General features: G+C 37.6%; 1 protein-coding gene across 13 annotated transcripts in view; it reads right to left on the bottom strand.

The window, feature by feature from the left end:
* LOC6051066 (TLD domain-containing protein 2) overlaps positions 1 to 26,456 on the bottom strand; it is a 349,738-nt gene that overhangs the window by 130,764 nt on the left and 192,518 nt on the right. For 10 of the 13 annotated variants that reach the window (XM_038263622.1, XM_038263618.1, XM_038263621.1 and 7 more), the window contains exon 2: positions 14,530 to 15,358. The exons of the other annotated variants lie outside the window; for them this stretch is intronic. In XM_038263622.1, the coding sequence (XP_038119550.1) occupies positions 14,530 to 15,353 (824 nt within the window). In that variant the 5' untranslated portion in view covers positions 15,354 to 15,358. The remainder of the gene's footprint in view (positions 1 to 14,529; positions 15,359 to 26,456) is intronic. 13 annotated transcript variants of the gene reach the window in all.

Genomic DNA, 26,456 nt, shown 5'->3' on the forward strand with positions numbered 1-26,456 from the left:
AAGTCCCGCGACGTCCCTGATAAGCTGGGAGGGGAAGATATTCCAGGTTGCGAGACGTGACGCGGTTTCTTCTCAGTAATGATCGATTGCGTTTGGAGATGAAGATTCCTTGGGAGCTTTTGTTTTAGTCTTTTGTTCCCTGGGAAGACAAAGGAGGCGGGGCTTGAACCCTGAACTTGAAAATCGCCAAACGGTTCGTAAACGTTCGTAAACGGATTATTGAGTTTTACTACGGCTGTTTTGCGATAAACCGGCTCGTGGACATCGTAAAAAGTCACGTGAATTAAGACACGTTCGTAGTTACGAGGTTATGAATAGGTAAACAAAGGAATAATCATGGAAATCCCACAACAACTTCTTTTATCGAAAAAATATAGAAGAATTAATTAAATTTGTACCGTACACACCGCGGTCGTACGAGACTTCACCGGTGGGCCAGATAACAGACCATCCGATTGGGCTGGCCGTGATTTCAACACATCAGACCAGCCGGTGCAGCGCGGTAGAAACGCGCGCTGGCAGATCTCAAGGGGCCGATAAGGTCTTTTGATAAGGTCACTTTTGAAAGTAAGAAAATTTTGTTTAGAAACTCAAAGTAAGAGTGTAAATAAATTCCGAAAGACAAATAGAAAAAAATAATGTCCTTAATAATTTTGTTTATAAATTTAGAAAGATACACAGAAAAAAATCAATTCTCGAAACCGTGAAGTCAGTTCACGATTATGAGAACCACGAAGGAATATATTCACGTTTATGGTGCAAATGCACCATACTCATGAATAAATTCCTTCGTGGATCTCATATTCGTGAACTTAATTCACGATTACGGGAATTGATTTTTTTCTGTGTATTGGTCATATCTTCTAACTGAGTCTTGAAGTTTGATCATTTGGCAACCCTGTACAAGAGTTTACTTTAGCAGTCAGATTTGTAATACTGTTAAGAATAAGTTGTAGTAAGTGCCTGCCAAACTCGTTTCCCTTTTGAGAAATTTTTTATTATAGAAAACAAAAAATCATATTATTTTTTCAATAAGATTTTTAAGATTATTGATAGTAGTTATTTGTGATCCTTCAATAAACCATATTTTTTCTTTTGTCATTTTTTGAACGTTTAGCTCAGTACATTTTCGTTAAACGACTTAAATTTGTTGTTTTCAGGGATTTAGATCGAATTTCGTCCATAATTTATTTTGTCATATGAAGCCATTTCGTCAGTTGTGTGCTATCTTGTGACAACGACCATTTAGTACTTTTCGAGAAAATCGATTTTTAGAGTTTGTTGGTAAATAATTTAAAAAATAAAAATGATAGAGCCAAACTTTTTTAAGCAATCGGTTCGTATACTGTCGCTTAACAAACGCTCCAAGTTTCAACTAATTTGGTTACACCAGTTAAAAGATACAGTAAATAATGTAAACAAAAATCTAAAAAGCACGTGTCACAAGTGTGTTTCGAAAGTAAAATTGTACTACGTGTCACAAGTGTGCACAGAATTCCCATACAAACTAAAATAGGCTTAAATCAATAGTTTAACCGACCTAATCAGTATATATTCAAAAACAAAAGGTTGCATTGCCTTTAGAAAGTATGTGTGTACATGAATTTGTGAAAAACAAGAAAAATATTCCACATTTTCCAACAACATGTATGACGTGTCACAAGTGTGCACGATCATTTTGATGATAAAATGGTCTATGTCACAAGTGTGTATTGTGATATCCGGGAAACGGAAGCGAGTTTCCAAAAACGGGTTAAAGCATCTTGTAGTGTTTGTTAAGTATAGCAAAACGTCATCATTAACTCATTTTCGACCAAAATGGTCGTTGTCACAAGATAGCACACAGCTGACGATTTACTGAGGTTCGTTTTCAGTTAATATGGCGGTGTGTTCTCTTGTACTAAGTCTGCTGGGATTCCCATCTTGATAGTACAAGAGAGGACACGCGCATCGATTTACTGAAAAAGGCACTAAAGCAACTATCCAAGAAAATCGGGACTGGATTTTTCACTCCAAAATGTTTATTTAGTGATTCTATGGTAACATATTGACATTTAGTCAAATGAAAAGTTTGCAAAACTAAAAACTTTTATACAAAGCAGTTAGTAAACTTGACATTCAATCCAAATTATTCCTTTAATCAGTCAAGGATGCCTATTTGGAGTTGGAGAAACACGGAATATTTATTTTTTTGCGATTTTTTAACCAGTTCCAAAATCCATATTGAATATTTTTCAATTTTTTCTATATGTTTTAAGTAGTATAGACAAAAATCTTTCCGCCAAGTTATGATTTTTTTATAAAAATTGAAAAAAAAAATCATTAAAATTGCCTATGAGAAAGTAGTTTAGTAATTCTAATTAAAAAAACTGACTTTATAGCTGTCGCCATTGCTAGTACCAACCACTAGTGTCTTCCTTTTTATCTACAAGGACTTCGCCGCCCTGGGCTCCTAAGTGTATGAAAGTATGGCACGGAGCGACGGCGCCGAATACCCATATTTACACAAAGAATTTTAGAGCGCCCGCCACGGGATTCAAACCAGCGACCTCTGGATTTTTAGTCCAGTGCGCGGTCCGATTGATCCACACGGGCGGGATTCTCATTCAAACAGCCTTTAATTTTCCAGTACCAATATCTCAGAAACTAATGGTCTTTTTATGAATGTAGAATAATTAAACATTTGTCAAATTTTCTGATCTCTTCAAAAAACAATAATTTGTAATTTTTTTAACCAACTCTTACATTTTATAAGGATCTTTTTGAAATCTTTATTGGGAATTTTCTCAAATATCGAAAAAAAATATTTTCTGGCGTAGAAAATCATAGACACTTCTTTAAAAAACGGAATAGTAGAATTTTTCTCGAAAAAGGCGCACATTATCAAAAAATCTGTACAAAACTTTTCGATTGAAAATTTGATACTAATCTGAAGACCGATTCTTAGCACTTGTTTACCAAGCAGTTATTTTTTCAAGTTGAACTTTGGATGGTTCTGATAATTTTCCATGTTTTCTCACTATTTGAACCACACAAAAAACATATTTCCACACCAAAGTTCCTATTCTAAACATATATGAGCAGTTCTCTACGGAATCGGTCTTTTTTCTTTAATTTTAATTTTTGTATTTTTTAATCCGGCTGAAACTTTTTTGGTGCCTTCGGTATGCCCAAAGAAGCCATTTTGCATCATTAGTTTGTTCATATAATTTTCCATACAAATTTGGCAGCTGTCCATACAAAAATGATATGTAAAAATTCAAAAATCTGTATCTTTTGAAGGAATTTTTTGATCGATTTGGTGTCTTCGGCAAAGTTGTAGGTATGGATATGGACTACACTGAAAAAAAATGATACACGGTAAAAAAAATTTTGGTGATTTTTTATTTATCTTTTTGTCACAAAAACTTGATTTGCAAAAAAACACTATTTTTAATTTTTTTTTATTTTTTTGATGTGTTTTAGAGGACATAAAATGCCAACTGTTCAGAAATTTCCAGAATGGGCAAAAAATCTTTGACCGAGTTATGAATTTTTGAAACAATACAGATTTTTTCAAAAAATCGAAATATTGGTCGCAAAAATTTTTCAACTTCATTTTTCGATGTAAAATCAAATTTTCAATCAAAAAATACTTTAGTGAAATTTTGATAAAGTGCACCGTTTTCAAGTAATAGCCATTTTTAGGAAACTTTTTTGAAAATAGTCGCAGATTTTCATTTTTTTAAATTAGTGCACATCTTTGCATACTTTAAAAAAAAAATGGGAAACTTAGAAAACTCCTATATTATCTTTTTTGAACATTGTTGATACGACCCTTAGTTGCTGAGATATTGCCAAGGAAAGATTTAAAAACAGGAAAATTTATGTTTTGTAAGTCCCACCATTTTCTAATATCGATATCTCACCAACTAATGGTCCGATTTTTATTGTTAAAATATGAAACATTCGTGAAATCTTTTTAAAAACAATATTCCCAAAAAAATTTAATCAAGACTAACATTTCAAAAGGGCCAAAAATTAAATATTACGCCCTTTTGAAATGTTAGTCTTGTTATATCCATTATTATGTTTTCCAATGTGTGTGTGTGTGTGGCCCAATCCAATACCCGCTAACCGGTAGCGAAATTATGGGAAAGTATAATTTGTATCAGACTTTGTATATGCCGAATGCTGATACAACTTATCTCAGTCCCGGGTATTAGGTGGTGATAGCCCTCGCGCTGCTTCCAACGACCCATTTCAGAATGGCAGAGATCCTAGCGGCCCAATTCCGAGGTCGTTGGGCATTGTCCGGCACCGCCTTAACATAGAAGCAAGCACCAGACCACTATGGTACATTGGGTGGCCAAGTTTCAAAAAAGTGACCTTCTCCAAATATTTTTTGGTATTTTTTTCTCGAAAGTAAACATTCTAACTAAGAAAAATCCAAATTTTCAAAGCTCTAAATTTGTTCAATACGGAGATACGAAAGCTGAAAGTCAAAAAATGGAGTAAAAAACTAGCGTTTTTCGTAAAAAATGCTGATTGTTTAATTTTAACATAGCTCAGCCATTTTAAATATTTTATTAGGACAGTTATACATCGTTGGAAAGGTAATGAGATAAGCTTTGAAACTATTAATAGATAAAATGTTGTTTCCAAACCAAAAACTGAAGTTTTCATCGAATAACTGAAGCATTTTTTTGACAAAACTTATTTTTTTGTGTTTGTTAATCGAGTACTTTTTTTGCTAACCGATGCTAAACATGAAACTAAGATCACTTGAAGGGTTGGATCATAATCTAACATTGCTGAAATTTCCAGCCTGCGATTTTTTGCGTTTTCGGAGATATGCCATTTTGAACATTTACGTTTTATCAAAATTTGCTGCAATCTACATATGCGCCCGTTTATTTCACTTGCTTTGCTACCTACTTCGTGGGCATCGTCGCTTCAAAAATCAATACCTGGTTTCAAGAAGTTTGAAATGACTTTATTGGAATTTTCTGTTGCCTACATTTAAAATTTAGTACCTTAGTCAAAATAAGGTATTCGTACCGAAGTTTCTCAAGCGAAACTGGAGAATCTCAGTTTGATACCGAAAAAAGTATTCAGCAAAATATTGACTTAGCATGATGAATTTCTGCGATCAATCCATGAAACTGATCCACATTTAAGTTCTATGTTGGTTAGTACAAAACATCATAAAAAGTACCTTTAACGTATCCTGAAGCCGTCAGAAACTCTATAATCAAATGAATTTTCACGAACAAGAACATTAGGATTAGTAAGAATATGTTTTGTATTTTATCGTTTTACTTCATAATTAATATTTTGAATAAAATTAATTTTTCTGTTATTTGATTCAACAATTAAAATTTTCGCAATTTATGCCCGTAAGGGTGGGGGTCTCAAGTTATATGGCATGGACTCAGAAAAAGAAACACACAGCAGTAAATAATAAATATTTGACTTAAAATGATTTTATTACGCTTAACAAAATTTTGTTGAAGGGGAGGGGGGGGGGGGGTGAAAGAAAGAGGGGACGGGGTTTGTGTCCTTAAAGTGGGGATGTATTAGCTTATCCATAATTTAATAATTTAAACTTGCAATACAATATATACGCAATTCTGTTGCACTTGCAAATGTATGAAAGGACTATTTATTATAAACAATCAACTATTGAAAAACATGAAAAGTCATAAAAATCTACGTATATCATTTCAATACCATACAATTACCCAAATTTGTATGAAAAAACATTTAAAAAGCAAAAAAATAATTTGGCCGCCTGTTTGTATGGAGATGGCCCATAGTGCAGACGGATCCTCGATCTATCTTAAGACTCCCAATCCCTTCAGGCAAATCAGGGATCAGAGCGTATTTAATATGAGAAGAATACATCATGTTCTATAACCTTCAGATGGCCGACTGGTTAGAGTCCCAGACCATCAATCCAAAGGTGTGAGTTCGAATCCCACCTGATTCTGTTTGGTTTTTGTTCAAATTCAAAGTTCAAATTTTTGATTCCAAATTTCAAAGGTACCGACCGGGATTTGATCCCTGAACCTTCTGCTTGTGAGGCAGAAGCCGTAACCATTAAGCTACGGAGCCGGTTGTATCCATTATTATGTTTTCCAATGACACTAAATTGGTTGAAAAATTCCTTTTGAAGGTTCACATTTCCTTATATTTACATGATCAAAACATTAAATGCAAACTCTAGTAGGCAAAAAAAAGCTAATAATGGCTTCTTTATTTTGCACAAAGTTAAATCCAAATAAAGAATACAATTCACAAAAAATTGCGAATATCTAGAAAATAACTCAACTGTCATATTTATTTAAGAGCTGCGTTTTTAATGTAAAAACAAAGAATAGAGCATTCTCTTAAAAGACAACAAGATTTTTTATAGTTTAATCTTTGGGAACATTTTATTTAAAAATCAAGCTCCAAAAAAAACAATTTTGTAATTTTTTGTATTTTTTCAAGAATTGGCTTGCTGAAATATTTAAGATTTATTTGAAAATATATTTTTTAAACAAGAATAAAAAAATGATTACCTGCTACTTAGTAACAACAGTTGTTCTAATACATAAAAAAAATACAATGTTTGAATGTTTGAAGCGACTGACAGAAACCAGGAAAGATGATATTAAACTCTTGGCTTGTGCTTTTAGCTTTCAACATTTATCACTTTAAGAACAAAACCAAAATGATAAACTTTTTGTAAAATTTAGATAACAATGGAAATGGATACCTACCTATAAGTCAAAGCTAAGATTTATGTGTAACACTTTGTATCATTGAGTGTGACTTAAACAAATTTTCATAATCAAGTTATACATTCAATAAAAAAAAGCAAACAGAAAAGCTCTACTCAGTAAAAAAAGTTAAGTTTTAGAAAGTTGAAAATTTTATGGTTGGTTTTCGTTTTAAATTTGAAATCATCAATAAATATATTGGATTTTTACTTAACACATTTCAGCTAGCATTTGTAACATTATTTCTAAATTATCCGTAATGTTTTGTTAAAATGTGACTAGAATTTCTGATGTAATTTTACAAAACGCAGCTAAAAATTCTTCGTTGATCAAGCTCGGTATTGCCCTATCAGGTGATTCATTCAGCATTCATCAAAAGTTGTGGTAAATCCACGAAACCTAACCATTGCTGCTAGGCAATCACCCCGCTAGACAAATTGAGTTATTGCCCAGACCTAGTATGAACAGACAGACAGGAAACCATCACAGATAAAACAAGTAAGTAACAACTACAAAGAATCATCACGAGATTCGCTGAACCGCTCAGCTGCGTCAACTGTTTGGAGAAGAATTAACGGGATATTTGGGATGGGGTGAAATCCCTTCCCTTTCCCAGGAAGAGGGACATCCCCGTGGAAGGATTTATAAAAAAAATCAAATGACAAGAAATTTTGAAGAGCAAAAATACTTTTTGAACACATCGCCAATCCCATCTGCCGATGACAGCGCAATCCGATTGCGGTCACCACGCTTATGAAGCATAATCCGCAACGAATTGGCCAAGAACCCATTATGGAACAATATAAAACGTGGAATAATTTCCCGCGTGTCGTTAGTTACTGACTGCTGCTGCCGTCATAAAAACGTAACAAATGACCGTGTCAATTCTTTGTTTCGCCCAATAAACTCAACCCAACCAATCAGCTAGAGACTAGAGCACAATTAAATTCGAACGATCTGTTGTTTTGGCTTCTTGTTTACGCAGCTGTCTGGTACATGAAAGTTGGTTTGGAAGAGCTTAATCAACCCAGAACTGTTGGCAAAACCGTTATAGAGCTTCAATTTAAATTAGGGTGTTTTTTTCTGACAATTTTTTTACGAAACTTTAACATAAATAAGCAATTTAAACTTGTTAAGCGACAAGTTTGAATATTTTTTGAACAAAAATAGTAGAAACTTTGTTTTAGACAAAAATTAAAAAAATTCTCTTTAACTTCATGATCTAAAATCTGGAACGACATGTGGGTCAAAATAATGTCCATCTTTCAAAACAACAACACTTCCCAGCTGATGCCCAAGTAAAACCACCCACAAAAAAGTTTCTTAATTAAAAAGTTGGTTCGAGGTCTTCCCGGTCCTCCCCCTAGCAGATAATCCAATTAATTTGGCAGCATTTTCTTCCGATCGACGGCTTCCCGAATACTTTTAAAACATTTGCACGAAACAAAACAAAAAGGCTAAAACTTTAACCGAAACTTCCGTACAGAGAGAAATAAAAGCAAAGTTTGCGATCGACTCCGGCGCGTACCGATAACACCCGATAGCGATTTCGGACTGAGCTGAGACACACTACCTTTTTCGGTCAGCCGAACTTGGAGGAGAGACCTGGCAATAATTGAGAAAAGAAAACAAATAAAAACAAACACGGGAACGCGGGAAGACAGTGTGTTACAGGGAAGGGGGGAAAGTTTTGGGAAACGTTCTAAATTTCAAATATTTATTACAATATAAAATGCAAAGTCAGGTGAGCAGCAGTTGCGCAAAAATAAAATAAAAATCTTGATTTTAAATATTTGAAACTTGGTGTCCGAAGGCTTGATTGTTGAGGCAATTGCAAACCTCTCTTTACGCCTAGCTTCCATCCACCCCGGGATTCGAACTGACGACCTTTGGATTGTTAGTCCAACTGCCTACCAGCGACTCCACCGAGGCAGGACCCAGGGAGACGACTCATATACCTGGAGTGAGCTAACGACCTAACCTCTAGGTTAGACCGGGGCCAACGTTTACTTCCCTGTCCGACGGAAGGCGTGATCAGACAAATCTCCTCTCGAAAAATGCCACCAGGACCGTCTAGGATCGAACCCAGGCCGACTGGGTGAGAGGCATCCACGGTTACCACTGCACCACTGGTTCCGGTTGTTTCTTCATACAAATACAAATTGTGGGGAAAAGTGCTATGAAAACATTCGGAAATCTGTAACTCGGGGGATTTCCTGATCGATTTTATGTCTTCGGCAAAGTTGTAAGTTATTAAGACTGTTCAGAAAAAAATTGTTGCATTCTAAAAAACCCATATTTTACAATAACATTTTATCACAATGTTTTTGACACACTTTAATCCCTTCGCCTTTTTTTAATTTTTTGATATATTTTAGTAGACAAAAAGTGCCAACTTTTGAGCTAATAGTGAAGAAATAGTGTTTTATGAAAAGTATCGTTAATGCTCACAAAAAATTATTGAATAATTTTAAGCTGTAAAATTGAATTCCAAATCAAAAAGTACTTATGTATAATTTTGATAAAGTGTACTGTCTTTGAGTAAGAGTAAGAGTTTTCAAATAGTGTTAACCTTTGTCCATCTTTGAAAGAAATATAATCCAAAAGCTTAGAAAATTATTTACATTTTGCTGTCTTGGACATTGTTTATACGACTTTTGATTGTCGTGCATAGAATGAAAATGACCAAAAAAGAGTTATTTTTAAGTTCTACCCGGAAAGTAAAACAAATCATCCTAAATGTGTGAAATGAATTCCAATTTCAAGTTAAATTCAAAACTTTTTCAAGCTTATGTACCAAAACAAGATGTAAATTAAATTATGTTTGAAAATATTTGTACCTCACAGAAAAAAGTGTAAATTCACTCGTCATGGAAATGACGAATCACATGTAAACTCGGTTGATGTAAACTTAAGATTCAATGTAATCAATGTTATCGATTTGTGGCAAATTTACATCAAATTGCATTTAAATTTATAGATCAATGACTAGCAAAAGTGTTACAACATTAATGATGTTAAATTATGTGTAAACTTATTTGCAAAAAATGATATAACACAAAGAATGATGAAAATATCACAACCTTCTGATGTAAAATTACATTTTCTGACCCAAAATCTTCCCAATTTGTTTTCAGTCAATGGAAAATGTGTATTTTTATAACAGAAACTGAGTAAAATTGCATCAGCGAAGTGAAATTTCCATCTTTCCTTATGTGATTATTAAATACAAACATTATTAATATTTAAATATTTGTGATATTTAAATACATACCTTATTTCTGGTGCAACGGCGGAAAAGTATTTTGACAGTTAGAACTATTTTTCTATTTCTCAAGCAATGTAGGGTATTTGTCCCTATTTTGGGCCTACTAAGCAGAGCGCACTTTTAATTTGATGTATTCTCAAAGACTGCTATTGGCAGCCTAGTTTGTTATACATGAATAAGTTGGATTTTTAATGCTTAAGCTCATACATTATCAACATTTTGATAAAAATATCTTATATCGCTGTAAAAGCACGAAAAACTAAAACACTTTTTGCCCCTATTTTGGGGATATTGCTCCTAGCATACGACCTTCTTTGTGCATATTTTCGGCCTACCTTCTGATTGGTTGAAATCTCGAAGCACGTGGCGAACTTTTTTGACGTACGGTTCAGCCCCAGCTCGTACAGTACCTACATGTTTCAAGCCACAAATAAACATTAGAATGATTGATTTCACTTGCATTACGTGCATAATTAGCTTGGACATGATTTATATCATTCTTTACGAGTTTTAAAAATAATTAAACAATTGTTGCGTAGCCAAACAACGAGCTCGTAATATGCAAGAAAGGCTGTAAAATTCGAGAAGCGCACACACACTGGCACAGTTTGTAGAATTGTCAAGTGTACCGAAAATATATCCATTTCTCTCCGATATGGACGAAGCAACTTTTATCAGTTATTTTATTGATTTGGTGGCAGTTTAGTGATTGTGTTTGCAATGAGATTGTGCAACCCACCAATAAAAACACATTGCCGGTGGTTGGAGATTCGGGGGACGGCTCTCATTCATGTGCTGAGCGATGAAAACCGTGACGCTGAGTGTCAACAAGCGGTAAGCAAAAGTGGTGAATATTTTGGACCTAATGGGCACCTAGCGATTTGCCAATAAAAATGTGAAGAGTGATATGGGTAATTCTCTACCAACTCACACGAAATCGGGAAAAGTTGCCCCGACCCCTCTTCGATTTGCGTGAAACTTTGTCATAAGGGGTAACTTTTGTCCCTGATCACGAATCCGAGGTCCGTTTTTTGATATCTCGTGACGGAGGGGCGGTACGACCCCTTCCATTTTTGAACATGCGAAAAAAGAGGTGTTTTTCAATAATTTGCAGCCTGAAACGGTGATGAGATAGAAATTTGGTGTCAAAGGGACTTTTATGTAAAATTAGACGCCCGATTTGAAGGCGTACTCAGAATTCCGGAAAACGTATTTTCATCGAAAAAGCACTAAAAAGTTTTAAAAATTCTCCCATTTTCCGTTACTCGACTGTAAAAAATTTTGGAACATGTCATTTTATGGGAAATTTAATGTACTTTTCGAATCTACATTGTCCCAGAAGGGTCATTTTTTCATTCAGAACAAAATTTTTCATTTTAAAATTTCGTGTTTTTTCTAACTTTGCAGGGTTATTTTTTAGAGTGTAACAATGTTCTACAAAGTTGTAGAGCAGACAATTACAAAAATTTTGATATATAGACATTAGGGGTTTTCTTATAAACATCACAAGTTATCGCGATTTTACGAAAAAAAGTTTTGAAAAAGTTACTTTTTGCGTTTCTCTTTGTTTCGTCGTCCGTGTCTGTCGCGGGTGACCATGAACGGCCATGATCGATGACGACCAACTTTTTCAAAACTTTTTTTCGTAAAATCGCGATAACATAAGCAAACCCCTTATGTCTATATATCAAAATTTTTGTAATTGTCTGCTCTACAATTTTGTAGAACATTGTTACACTCTAAACAATAACCCTGCCAAGTTAGAAAAAACACGAAATTTTAAAATGAAAAATTTTGTTCTAAATGAAAAAATTACCCTTCTGGGACAATGTAGATTCGAAAAGTACATTAAATTTCCCATAAAATGACATGTTCCAAAAATTTTTACAGTCGAGTAACGGAAAATGGGAGAATTTTAAACTTTTTAGTGTTTTTTCGATGAAAATACGTTTTCGGAATTCTGAGTACGCCATCAAATCGGGCGTCCATTTTACATAAAAGTCCCTTTGACACCAAATTTCTATCTCATCACCGTTTCAGGCTGCAAAATATTGAAAAACACCTCTTTTTCGCATGTTCAAAAATGGAAGGGGTCGTACCGCCCCTCCGTCACGAGATATCAAAAAACGGACCTCGGATTCGTGATCAGGGACAAAAGTTACCCCTTAGGACAAAGTTTCACGCAAATCGAAGAGGGGTCGGGGCAACTGCTGTGTGAGTTGGCGGAGAATTACCCATATATTTTTTGCTTTATTTCTAATTTAAGAGGAAAAAGTGAATGATCCTTGCCCACCAAAATGAAGATAATGACAGCATGTATCATTCTCAAGTGGCAGATCCCTGCCAGATTTGGTGAAAAGCTCAATTTCGTTGAATTAAGTTTGGTAGACCCAAAATACGTACTAGGCGCAAAATAGGGACAAATACCCTATAACTTTTCTAAAAATTCTAAGTGGGAAACAATAGCTGGCCTTCCCAGCTACCTTTTAACATAATTAGTTTTGTAAATTAGTATCCTATTGCCTGGGAAATTGCAAAAAAGATGCAACTAACAAAATTCTTATGCACCCTTTTCAAATGTTACTCCAAAATTTAGGTAAAATTTCACAAAAAAGGAAAATGTACACATTTGAAAATGTGTTTATTGAAAACAAAATTTTTGAGAGACGGCCTCCTTTTCATCGCAAAAAATAAAAGTACTGAAATAAACTTTTCAGAATCCATTTCACTGCATATTTGGGCAAATGTTATTCAACTGAAAAATCCATCCAAAGGGTGTTTTCAGGAATTTAGAAAACTGTGTATTCAGCTCGTTGCAGAACTTGATTTTTTAAACACTCGTCGTATTTATCCAACTGAGTGAACTTTCGACTATTCATCAATATTTATCAGATCAACAAAACATTAAAAATAAAGTATCTGGAAATCATGGAAAACAAGACCAAATTTTTGTTTGTAAAAATTGAAAACGTTTCCTAACACTTTGCCGCGGCAGTGTTTGCCACCGTACACAGAAATTGTAAACTTTTGGCTCGTCTGGGAGTGGATATCTTTGTTATTGTATTTACTCATTAGTAAAAAAACACACACACAAACCAGATAGGTACAATTTCACACATCGCCACTGATTGTTGTTTTTTGCGCGATAAATTACTGCACTTTTACTGTCCCACAGCCGCAAACTGGTATACATTTTTTTTGGTGTTAATCTTTTTTGTTGATGCCACAAATAGATAAAATGAAAACTGAATTTTGCCAAACAATTGTCTCCTCTTGGTTGCGCGAGAAATTAAGAGATCAAAAATCAATCAACCGTGATTATTGGGATTAGATTTGGTAAAAAGGGGAAAGATTTGAATTCCAAGCAATGACTCACTTTTGCAGATTTTCGACGCATTAGGTTTTACGCCGTGACGTCATTTGACAGCTCGTGTGCACTGTTTACAGTGCACTCCTTTATAACCTCCAAATCGAGGCGGTGAAAACCTTGTTGGAGATTGTTTATTTACCTGATTGCCTCAAGTATAAAATACATTTGGAAAAGGGCAATTTAACACTATTCCCGAATTGATGAAAAAGCCTAGAAAGCCACACTTGTTAACTAAGGCTTTGAGCAACAAACTTCAACTAAATTTTCAGGAGTATAACAAGTTTAACATTTGAATTATGACTGAATTGATTTGTTTTAATGGAAGACAAACTAATTTGACAAATAAATTGAATTAAGTTTGACAAATTAGCTTGGCAAGTTTTTAAGTTTAAACAGATAAAAATTTCTTACGCTTACTTTCTCGAACCAACCTTTAATTTTGTTTTTGCTTTAACGGATCGATTACCCTTTACGCCACGTTGCAAAGTTTCGACTACCTTGGATAACCTCCAAACTTGTTCCATTTTACGGGCAAGGATCCGGGGTCGTAAAAATGGGATTAGCAAAAAAGTAGCAACTTTACGAGCCTGGGGGCACTTTTAAAACGACGTGGGGTGACATTTGCTTTAATTGCACTTTAAGCTTTTTGCGATAATTTTCGCGCCCCTTGGGCTATTATTTCGACACTCGGAACACACGTGTTACAAAGGTCAGAAATACGCCGGATTCGTTGCACTCAGATAGATGCAGCTCGCGTAGACCCCGCCACAGGCCAAAAGCTGTGTTGGAGCGAATCGGAAGCTTCTCATTATCTCTTATCGAACTGGGTCAAGTTTGTGCGAAACGAAGACGACGGCGGCGGGGACCACGAGCAGGATGCTGCTGATGTGTTGTGAATATGGGACGATTGTAGTCGGGGCACGTAGACATCCTTAAAATTCTTCGGTTGAGATAACCAAATTTTCTGATTAAAATTTAAGCTGCCCTAATTTGTATCTAATTTGAAAACAGTCTAAATGTTCAATCAGCAATGGAACTATCTTTGAATCTTCTCCGTAAATTAGTATCGTTGACTAAATATGATTAGTATCAGCTTATTTTATACTAGAAATACCAAAGTTAAACCAATTTAAAGAAATCTTCACCTCTGCTTCAGATTCTCCGGCACGAAAATGTTCCACCACGAGTGTCGCTTCTCGCGACCATACTTGCTGGCACCGAACGCGTCCAACCCGCTCCCGGTCGACCCGAACCCGTCCAAATCAACCCCACCACCTCCTCCTCCGTCGTCAAGTGTGGCCGCCGAGGTCATGCCCTTGCGGCGCCTTCGCTCCAGCTTTGTCTGCCACGAGGACGACCGGCGGCGCTTCTTGTCGTAGCCGTTCGGACTGGTCACGGCGCCGTTGAGGGCCGCCGGCAGACTTCCCGAGCTGTACTCGGATCCGATTCCGGCCGCGTCTTCACCTGCACCCATCACGGCGGCCACGGTACTTCCCGAGGGCACCGTGTAGTAGTGCGCCGGCGAATCGTTCTCCACGTCCGACTCTGTCGTCTTGTGGTACTTTTCCGGGATGGTCGCGATCGGATACTGGAGGTTATGGGCGGAGGACCGCGAGTCCCGGCGACCTCCGCCGAGGAAGGCCACCGCAATCGAGCTGCGCCGTTTGTTGCTCTTGTCGTTGGCGTTGGCTGCGCTATGGCCATGACTGCGGCCACCCAGCAGACCTATTCCGAGGGAACTGCGTCGCGGGGATTTGGCCGCCGTAATGGCGGAAGCGGCCGTGTTGAGGCCATTCTTGATGTTCAGCGTGTTGGCGAAGGGCACCTGATGGTGATGGTGGTGGCCGTTGACGGAGGAGGTTACGGTTGTGAGACTAGATTCCTCCTCCAGGGAGACCAGGGTGGGGATCGAACCGGTACTGAGGTCCTTCCGGGACCGGTACTTGCCCGGCGAGAGAATGCTCGTCATGGTTGCTGGAAAGTGACAAATTTGACGGGTTAGAGCAGTTGTTATTGAGGTTAGATCCCGTTGGAGTTCGTTTTACCTCCGACACTTGAAACATGTTACGCCATTTAGGACCGTCTCTTTACCATTAACAATGAAAATAACGTAATTCTTCAAGCAGAATAAATGACCCGTTCACGTAATGCCCCACAAACCGCATGGGGTCCATGTTTTGCGCTGCACGAGACTGCATCTCGACGCTCACAAATAAATCATAAAACCGAACAAATAAATGAGTTCAATTATTCTTTTACACTATACTCGCCCGGTATAAACAGGTAAGTTTTATTTACTCAACGTGCAGAGTGGGGAAACTCCCCGCTTTCAGAACCCCTTCGGATTTATGTCCCGTAATTGGGTAAAGGTGGCACCACACAGTAATGATCGCGCTGGGTTGCGCGGCAATCCGTCTGTCTGAGTGTCATTTTAGCTGCGGGAAAATTGTGGCCCACCGAGGTCAACCGCATCCATGGGACGTGGGACGATTTTTTTCCAAGGACGATCATACATTTTGCATCATCGGTTCTTTCATACAAGTCTACATACTTATTTTAACCATTGATACAAATTTTAATGGTAAAAAGTGAAACTATTGTGAAATTTTCTCTTTCTTTTTAAAAAAACTTTTATTTTCAGATTTTTTAAAATCGCGACTTGCATTTCAATAACTTCAAATCAAATTAAGGTATTTGTCCCTATTTTGGGCCTTCTAAGCAGAGCACACTTTCAATTTGATGTATTCTCAACGGCTACTATAGGCAGCCTAGTTTGTTTTACATGAATAAGTTGGTTTTTTAATGCTTAAGCTCGTACATTATCAACGTTTTGATAAAAAAATCGTAAGCCGATTGATGAAAGCCGTGACGCTGAGTGTCAAGAAGCGGTAAGCAAAAGTGGTGAAAATTTTGGATCTAATAGGCAACTAGTAATTTTCCACGAAAAAGTTGACGAGTTTATTCCGTTTTTTTCCTATTTAAAAGGAAATAATGAATTATTCTTGCCTACCAAACTGAAGCTAATGACAGCAAGTATCATTCTCAAGTGGCAGTTTTCTGCAAATTGACGGTGGAATGCACAATTTCGTCGATCGTAATTAGGTTTGGTAGGCTCAATATAGGTACTAGGGCCAAAATAGGGACAAATACCCTATTTGGATGTTTAAATAGAACGAATATTTTTTTTTGTTAAAAATAACTAAATCCACCTATGTGGTTGGAGCCTTTCTCACTCTTCACATATAAATCCTCCTAAATCTTCAATCTCTTAGCATGGCTGGAAAAGTCAATTAGGTACCTAAACAACGACAGGTCGCGGATAATGGATACGAACATAGTTTACATACAGATAATTGAGATCTGGCTTCTTTAAAGTACATAAATATCACTTTAGAGGTCATAACTTGAGGCAAGGTTGGTAGATAATTTGTTTTGGATCCATTTGAAAGCTCTTTTGATTACCTAACTAACGATAGGTCGGATGATGGATCCAGACGTAGTTTACATACAGATAACTGAGAAATTATTGAATTCTTTGCAAGGCAATAATGAGTTTTACTCAAAAACGATGCTTTTTCAAGAATTTTAAGAAAGTACTTTTTGATTCTAAACTTAATTTTTAATTCAACAATGTTCTTTTTACTTTTCCAGAGCAATTAAGTTATGCTACTACCGAATCTAAAAAAAAATCATGTATTTATGATTTTTTTTTCTCAGGTCTTACGTTTTTTTCCGATCTGTCATATTTCTTTGAAACTTTTGAGTCTTAAAAAATAAGGAAATTTGCGAACAATTCTATTTTATACCTACTAAATTTGTAAAATATACTTTTTTCATTTATGGGTAAGACTTCGCCAACTCACACGCAATCGGAAAAAAGATACACCAAACCCTCTTCGATTTGCGTGATACTTTCTCCTAAGGGGTAACTTTTGTCTTAGATCACAAATCCGAGCTCCATTTTTAAAAAATACGTGTTTTCAATAACTTGGCTGGTTTCATACAGATTTTCATGTAAAATTGGACGCCCGATTTGATGGCGTACTCAGAATTTCGAAAAACGTTTTTTTGGTCGACATTTTTTATTCTTAAATTCTGCCATTTTTGTTATTTGACATTAAAAATTCCAAATCCCACTTTTCATACGATTTTTCGAGTTCAGGTACTACAATCATAAAAATGGTTATATGGGTTGAACTGAAAAATTCGTATGAAAAGTGGGATTTTGAACTCAAAAAATCATGATTTTTGGTAAGGGTGCATGTTCCGGAGAGCCCACGCTCCGTTTGACCGTTCCTCGGAAGAGAGGTGAGTTCCTTTGACAGGAGACCCTCTCCCACTAGGTGAGTGCCTGAGTGCTGAGGATAATTAATTTTGCAGGCCTCTACTGTACAGTTTAAAAAGGCAAGGCTGCCATATTTTTGGATTACAAATTTATTGTTAGAAAAAGTTTTCAGTAAAATTTATAATTTCTGGGTTTCGTTTTTGTCTTGTGTGGTAACTTGTCTGCATGCTTTTTTGAGATGGTCATAAGTTTATGTTTAGTTATAAAACATAGGTGGTGGGATTTGAACTGAATTTGGTGACAGGGTTCTAATTTCTCTTTATTATATTACATCATTTTTATGTTCAGAATATCTACCATACAATGCACGATGTTAGTGCAAGCAGCAGTGCTGGAAACTTTGATTTTATTTGTTTTCTGTTGTGTTATATTCGTGTTTCAATCATGCATGTCCATCTGAATAATTAGTTTTTAAATTATTTATATTTTTCACAGCTTCCTGGAATCATTTTTAAATTAACTGCAAATATGTATTTATCTATTCACTATATGATTTATTTGCATTGTTATATCATTCCTTGTCCTATTCCTTATATATATATTCAAAATGCATCAACTAACGATACTTCAGAAAAACAACAATAGGTCCATTTGGAGCATTTCTTTCCTTTTTTTATTAAATAGTCTACTCTCCATATGATTTATTTAAATGATTAAATATAGTATTCCTTTTCCTTCATTTTACCATTTCCTCGTACCATATATGATCAATTTGTATAAACTAATGACACTTACTAAAACAGCAATGGAATCCTGTGGAGCATTTGTATTTTAAATTATTGCTATTTTTTACAGCTTCCTGGAATCATCTTAATTTTATATATTATCATTACAAAATAATATGCTTATTAGATATTACAATACAGACTCACACTTACACATACAAACTTCCAAAACATTTTATACATTATGCATTCAATCATTTTCATCGGCCCGATGAAAGTCCCCTAACCCTCATTCCAAACCTCCCAAAAATATTCCGTTCACTTTTAAAAGTCGCATGGGTTCCCTGCACTTTTGCCACTAGTGAACAACAAAAACATCCCCTCCCAAATCCCCACGGGACTGTATGGGCGTAGCCTTGGAGCACAGTGTGGAAATTTACGTTCTCAGATATTTTTGGTTGTACCGGGCAGCAATCAAATTGTCTAAGAATATTGAATTGACCATTGTGGCACCCCCTACAGCGTGGTGCAGACCCGTAATGCTATGCTATGCTATGCTATGCTACACCGGACAATATAGTGGAAGTCCTGAAAAAATATTCAAGTGGTTTTGGAAAACTACAGTATTTTGCGATTTTTTTAAATGTATATACTAAAACATTTGAGATTTAAGCAGATCCATTCAAAATGGTACTCCATCTTGATAATTTGAGCATCATCTTTTTTCGATTTAAAACATTTTATTTATGAAGGTAAACCTTAAATTCTCAAATAAATTTTCCAAAAACTTTTCCATAAAATGTACTGTTGTTCCATCGTAGGTTCCTAATATACAGTATTCCGGGAAATTATTGATTATTCTCAGTTTTAATCTACCAACATTCTCCTTGTAATTTATCATCGGTAAAATGTTTCCTATTTGAATATTTGCAAAAATCAAAATCAAATTATTCGCTCAACAGCATTGCCTTGGCGTTCTCGATTGCGAGATTCCTACTCGAAACTAGGTGTTCGAAGGCTTGATTGTTGAGGCAATTGCAAACCTCTTTTTACACCTGAGCTTCCATCCACCCCGGGATTCGAACTGACGACCTTTGGATTGTTAGTCCAACTGCCTACCAGCGACTCCACCGAGACAGGACCCAGGGAGACGACTCCTACACCTGGAATGAGCTAACGACCTAACTTTTTAGGTTAGTCCGGGGCCAACATTTACTTCCCTTCCGACGGAAGGCGTGATCAGACAAATCTCGTCTCGAAAAATGCCACCGGGACCGTCTGGGATCGAACCCAGGCCGACTGGGTGAGAGGCAATCACGCTTACCCCTACACCACGGTCCCGGCTGAATATTTGCATGTTATTCAAAAATGAATTAATAAATGAGTGATAGAAAAAAACTATCTTCTGATGATTCCTGCACCAAAATATCAGGAAATATAGCAACCGTCACTATCGCTTGTGAGTTCTCTCCTTTATCTCGGGAATGCTCGATTGCCAGCAAGAGCATTCTCTTTCTATCACTCCTTCTCATTTCTTCGAGATTGAGATCAGCATTTTTTCTACTGAGAATTTCACGAGAAAAGGGCAGTCAAAGTTGGGAGATGAGATTTCGGGCATGATAATTGCAGTCGCTGAGATTTTGAAATTTGATAGTTTTACCCTGTTATAAAATTCTTACTAGTCCTAACTCTTTTCAATAGAGGAAGCTCAGAATCTAAAATTTAAAAATTCATTGCTTTGAAAATTTATTCACCGATCTTTTTGACTATTATAGGGATAAGAAACTAAAATAATAATTTTATCAAAACCATATTTTAGGGCCCAATATAGTTTTTATTTCAAGAAAGGTTACTTTAAAAAATAAGACGTGTCAGGAGTTCTAAAAGTCTTTAAAAACAGAAACCTTGTGAAGTGTTTCATCAGCGAGACTTTTTATTAATTTATTCATTAAAAATAAAGACAACATTTCAAGACATTCAGCAGCTACCAACCATGAAAATCAAAGCATTAAACCCTTATGCACAAACCAAATTAATTTCCAAACCGTCACTCGATGCCGTAACGCAGATTTGTTTTATGCAATTTTCGCGTTACCAGCCGCGAGAGAGTGCAGTGTCTTGCAATGCTGGTGCCATGCAACAAGCACAACACGTTCCACTCGAAAGGTTTTCCTCGTGTCCAATTTTTGCGTGTTTTGCTACTACGGCCCAGCTCGCCTTCTTCCAAACCAAGTTTGCCCAACCACTCTTAATACGTTGCAGGTGGAGAAGACGAAGCGCGCAATCGGAAAATCGGATTAATTTAACAAATTACCTACAAATTTGTGCCCCACTACCGAATGCGGGGTTTCGTGCAACAATGTTGGCGGCTGCTTTGTTTTGCTCTGGTGGATCGTTGATCAGGGGTGTGCCAATGGCCAGGGGGATTTTGCTACCGCAATCGTCGATACATTGTGGGAGATTCCTGCGAAAACTACTGAAATTTGTATGTTCACATGTTTCACATTAATCGTGATCGTTTCAGTTTATCAGATTCAGAGACGATCAGAACTGCTGTCAATCACTGCCATGATTAGGTAGCCGCACAAGTCCAAGGTGTTCTGTTTGATGACAAATATCCTTGTTTCAAATGAGCTGATCCGGTTGTTATTACCAAGATCTTTAAAAGAATGTAAAATACAAGCATAACCTTGAAGTCCCAGGAATTGTACAGGTCCCTCACATGAAATATCGTTCCACTAGATCTACAATATCTTCGCAAAATTTCAAGTTGATAATTCAAGTGTCACACTTCCAGTACAATACATCATGTCCACTTGTAATCTCCTTAAAGTAATGGCCATTGTCTGACCGTTGACGTGTCTGCTTTATTTCCGACTTAAAAAAATAAACAGTTCCTCAAAAAGAATCTCTTTAAGACTCAATCCAAACAGTTCCAGGAACCCCTCCTCTGCACCAAAAACCGCACTTCAAACTCAATTTATGGCCCCCGAAGTAAACATATTAATAAATGTACACACATTGACGCCCACCACAATCAACCGCGCACTCTGTGGTCCGAGGAAACAGCTTCTGGACACACCAATTCTGCGTCAACGAATATGTTCTGACCTTTTCCCGTCCAGCGCGACGTCTGTGTGGTTAATGGGTCGTTTCATTAAGATAATGTTGGCGCGAAAAAATGAAATACCTCACTAATTGAAGCCGAGATATCTGCGGACAGGTCCAGGGATTGGCTCCGGGACTCGGACACGCAGGGCAGACCATTTAGGGTTGATTAATTCTTCCCATGTGTGGGCAGCTTTAGGCTCTTTAAAGTTCATCAACTTGTTATGTGGACTCCCACGAAAGATTAACCGGGCAGCTGGAAGAGGTCTTTGCTCTTTTGATTTCGCAGGAAGGCGTTGTACTTAAGGTTTGAAGAACGGGTTGAACTCTCAGCTCAAAACAAGTAAATCCAGCTCTAACGATCACAACCGCTGAACCCATCCCTTCAATTACACACCGCTGCGATAATTTTGTTGACAACTCACTACTCGCTACCGTCATCAACCTGATTCCGGGCAGCTTCCGACAGTCCAGTTCTAACTGCTGACTTCAATCCAATGTTCCAATTACTATTCAAACACAAACCAGTACACGCCAGCCAGCCACACACTCCGTCCAAGGTCGATCACTCGATCATTCTCGCTGGTCTGATTTATGAAAGTCAAAGTGCTTTAGCGGCAGGTCATGATCCGAAGTTTTACGCACGAGACCTGCAAATCAACTTAAAGCGACTTGATGCAGTCAGGAAGCTACTAACAAAATCTTCATTTGCGTCACTTCGCACGAAGATCTTCTCGTTAGGGGATCGCTCACAACAAAGAGTCCCCCTTGGATGAGGTCACATGTCAAACTGATTAGAGGTGATCGCTGCGCGTCGTGCGCAGTCAAAGGTTAGATATCCAGCGATCCACAACCGAGTGCAACCATTAGAATAAAATCGCCAACGGAAACCGGTCCTTTGAAGAATGTACGTATCGGCCCGACCGCCGTGGAAATTCCGATTGTTTCGCACGCCTTAGTCAAGGATATCAACTATCGGTTCTAAAGCGGTTCGCAGCCTGGTACGCGCTAGATGTGTATACGTACACACAACGTCGCCGAGATCAACGCCGCGAGAACTGTGGGGAGATCATAGCGTTCGTGCAAGTGCAGCCCATTTGAATAACGAGTGCTGAATTGATTTATGGGAACGCTTTATAGCGAGTGTAAACGCTGGCGGTACGGATCGATTTGTCTGACGCAACACCGCGGTACGCAGTTTATAGGTTAGAAGGCGAACGAAAGGAATGAGCTTTAGTTCTCACTTTTGTAGAGATTCCATGAAGTAAACCAATAAAGAGGTGCAAAGCCATAGGTCACCTGTTTTCATTCTCATACCTTTTTTGATTTTCTATTTAATGAAAAAACGTGTCAATTGATATATGTTTCCTTACAATTTCAATCATGACCTTAAAACTTACATGAATTTTTTATAACCTAATTACTTATAATTTGTGTGCCTTCCGTATACTTATAGAAGCCATTTTGCGTCATCAGTTTGTCCATACAGTTTTTTATACAAATTTGGCAGCTGTCCATACAAAAATGGTACAGTCCAGACTCGATTATTCGAAGGTCTAGGCAGAATTTCACTTCGGATAATCGAAACATCGGATAATGGCCATGATGGCGGCCAATATGGCGGTGACGAAATATTGAAAAAAATGCATTTTTATTTAATAGGACTATTCAAATTTGGCTAAGGTGGAGTCGCAGAACTCGATTTTGATGACTATAACAAGACTAAGAAAAAACGAAGAAATATATTTTTGTTCGTGATTCGATTATCCGAAGTCCCATACAAACCTTCGGATAATCGAACTTCGGATAATCGAAACTTCGGATAATCGAGGCTTCGGATAATCGAGTCTAAACTGTATGTGAAAAGTAGAAAATAAATGTTGAAGATTTTTTGATCGTTTTGGTGTCTTCTGCAAAGATGTAGAAATAATGAAGGGTTCGGAAATTGCTGCACGGAATTTTAAAATAACTTTGAATTATTCGATTGATTGAACTTAACATTATTTAAAAAACACTTTATTATTAAGTTTTTGAAAAAGGGCAAAGTATAAATTTATTTATAATATAATTAAAGAAATAAAAATCAAAAGAATCCAATAATGAATAACGGAATTTAAAAAGAAATAGTAGAAAACATGTTACAAAAGATGTTTCTCGATCACTCTTTGAAGCATTGGAAAGCTGAGAAAAAAAAGTAGTGCTTTATTGTGCAACAAGATGAAAACACTTTAAATGCAAAAAATATCCAAAGCAATCCCATTCCCTCTTAGGAATGATAATGTAAACAAAAGGAACAACTTTTTAATAGAGAAAAATATTCTCAGAAATAGGCTTTTTGGTCCTGACACCGTCAAAACAACATTTTAAAGTTTCATTCAACCTTTTCAAATGTTAAGTTAGATTTTTCGGTCTTCAAACTGTTTTTCATTTAAAGCCCATTTAATCACCTTTCATTTGCGTCCAAGACTCCGTTGAAATGGCACGAAGTTTGCAAAAATGACGAACCCTGGCACAACCCTAGCACGATGTAGGTCACCCTAACGGCCAAACAAAAACGTTACTTAATCCACTGTAGGGTGGTTGATGCCTTCCTCACAAAAACATAGTTTTGTTGATGGTAAAATAAAAATGTTCAACCTGCAAATGATAGGATTAGCAGATTTTCAATCTTATAGTATCATGTGAAAGGTCTTTTAGTTATCCAACAAACGATGGATCGCATTATCGATCCGGATATTGCTTTTATCGAAATATCTGTGATCCGATCTTCAGAAAGAGTATGAATAACACTTAAGTGCTCATAACTTTTGATAGGGTTATCAGATCTTCGATGTTTTAGGCTCATTTAAAAGAAATTTTAGTTATTTAACTAACGACGGATCGCTTGATTGACCCGGACACCATTTTTACCGAAATTTCTAAGATCCGGCCTCCAAAAAGTGCATAAATAACACTTAAGTCCTAATAACTTTGGATAGGGTTATCAGATCTTCGATGTTTTGGGCTCGTTAGAAAGGTCTTTTAAACATGTATAACCCGCGTGGGAGTCGCTCAATCTGCATTCCTGTCACACATGAGGTCTGCACAGCTGATTCCACGTAGATTTTTCCCGCCAGTAATGACAGGAAACGCTGACAAACGGAATATGTGCCAAAATCATAAGTGGTTTTTTTAACATATAAAGGGAAATCATCGTGAACTGGAACTGCCGGTCGTTAGCCCGGGTAAAGTGGAAACGTTGAGATGATTGTTGTCCTCTGCTCTCATCTCGCAAAAGCCATACAGAGAACCACGTCCCATTCCCCATCCCCAATCCCTTTCCCAAATCCCAATCCCCAATCTACAGTGTCAAGCGACCCGTGCCAAGGGATGTATGTCTGGAGGAGCAAGAAGTTTCCAGGTCTTAACGGAGCCTGCGTGGTACCAAGACGCCCCACGCAGTATGTAGTCTCCTCTGTGTCTTTGCAGGCCCGAGTCACAGTTGAAGTTTGTAGGAGTCCTGAAAACAAGGTTTATCAATATGGAAACTGATCAAAACCAAAACCCAAGTGCCAGCTGCTTCCCTCAGCTGGAACCAACGCGGAAGGAAGGAAGAGAAGAGTCGGCGGAAAACTGTAGAGTGCAGTTTGCGGTGTCGGAACGCATGAGAGACATGCACAGGAAGGTTCACATGTGGAAGGAAGTAGGAGAGTTATCCAGTACCAAACGAGAACCTTCTGTTGTTCTTCGGAGCAATTCTGCGAGAGATGGTAAGGTTACGCAACAGTTTTTGACGAAAACTAGGCAACCACATGCATATTTTCGCTTTTTTGCGAATATAGCACCGGTACAGCTGAACATTCTGAAAATTCACGCAACAACCTCACCGCTTGAGCACCCCCGCTACGATGAGCACGGTATTTTACCACTCGTCAACACAGCATCTCAGAAAACTCTCAGGTACAGATATACAATCCAAAACCGACCTCATGTGGCCTTCCAGTACTTCATGTACTATACAAGAGGAACCCGCATCCTCAACACACATCAGCGACCAAGCTGCAGGACACTGCCATCCTGTTCCCGGATCATCAAAACATCTTGGAGAAAACGGCAGGTTCAACTGAACAATGAACAATATCCGTTGCATCCAGGTTAACCTCCATCATGCTAAGGGTGCTTCCAGTATCCTTAGTCGGAGGTTCACTAAAGAGCAATTGGGGATTGTTCTCGTTCAAGAACCGTGGGTGAACCACAACAAAATCCTTGGACTGTCCTGTCAAAGCAGTAGATTGATCTACAGCAATACGCAGGCAACACCAAGAACGGCGATTCTGCTGAGCGGAAACATCAAGTGTACTCCAATCACGGAATTCGTCCAACGAGACATCGTTGCAGCAATGGTGACCGTCCCGACCACCAAGGGAAAGCAGGAGATGGTTGTTGCATCTGCTTACTTTCCTGGTGACCAGGACGATGTTCCACCGCCAGAAGTGGCCGCACTTGTGCGATACTGTAGGGCTGTCAATAAACCGTTCCTCATCGGTTGTGACGCGAACGCCCACCATACGATATGGGGAAGCACGGATGTTAACGATAGAGGTGAGCGCCTTCTTGAATACTTGACGTCTAACAACGTCAATGTATGCAATAAGGGCAATGAACCTACTTTTGTTACTGTCGCAAGACAGGAGGTCTTGGACCTCACTCTGTGTAGTGCTGCTTTTGCAGACAAAATAAAAACTGGCATGTCTCTGAAGAAGCTAGTCTATCTGATCACAGACAGATTGTCTTTGACATTGAAGCCAGTCAACTGAAAAGGGAAACGTTTCGTGACCCAAATGACACGGACTGGAACGCCTTTCGAGGTCACCTTTGCCGGTCCAAACAAGACGCTCCTTCACGAATACGAACCCCGAAGAATTGGATACTGCAGCGAATACTCTTCAACGCAGGATCACGGCAGCCTACCAGG

This window comes from Culex quinquefasciatus, chromosome 3 (assembly GCF_015732765.1).
Source record: "Culex quinquefasciatus strain JHB chromosome 3, VPISU_Cqui_1.0_pri_paternal, whole genome shotgun sequence".
Taxonomy (NCBI): Eukaryota; Metazoa; Arthropoda; class Insecta; order Diptera; family Culicidae; genus Culex; species Culex quinquefasciatus.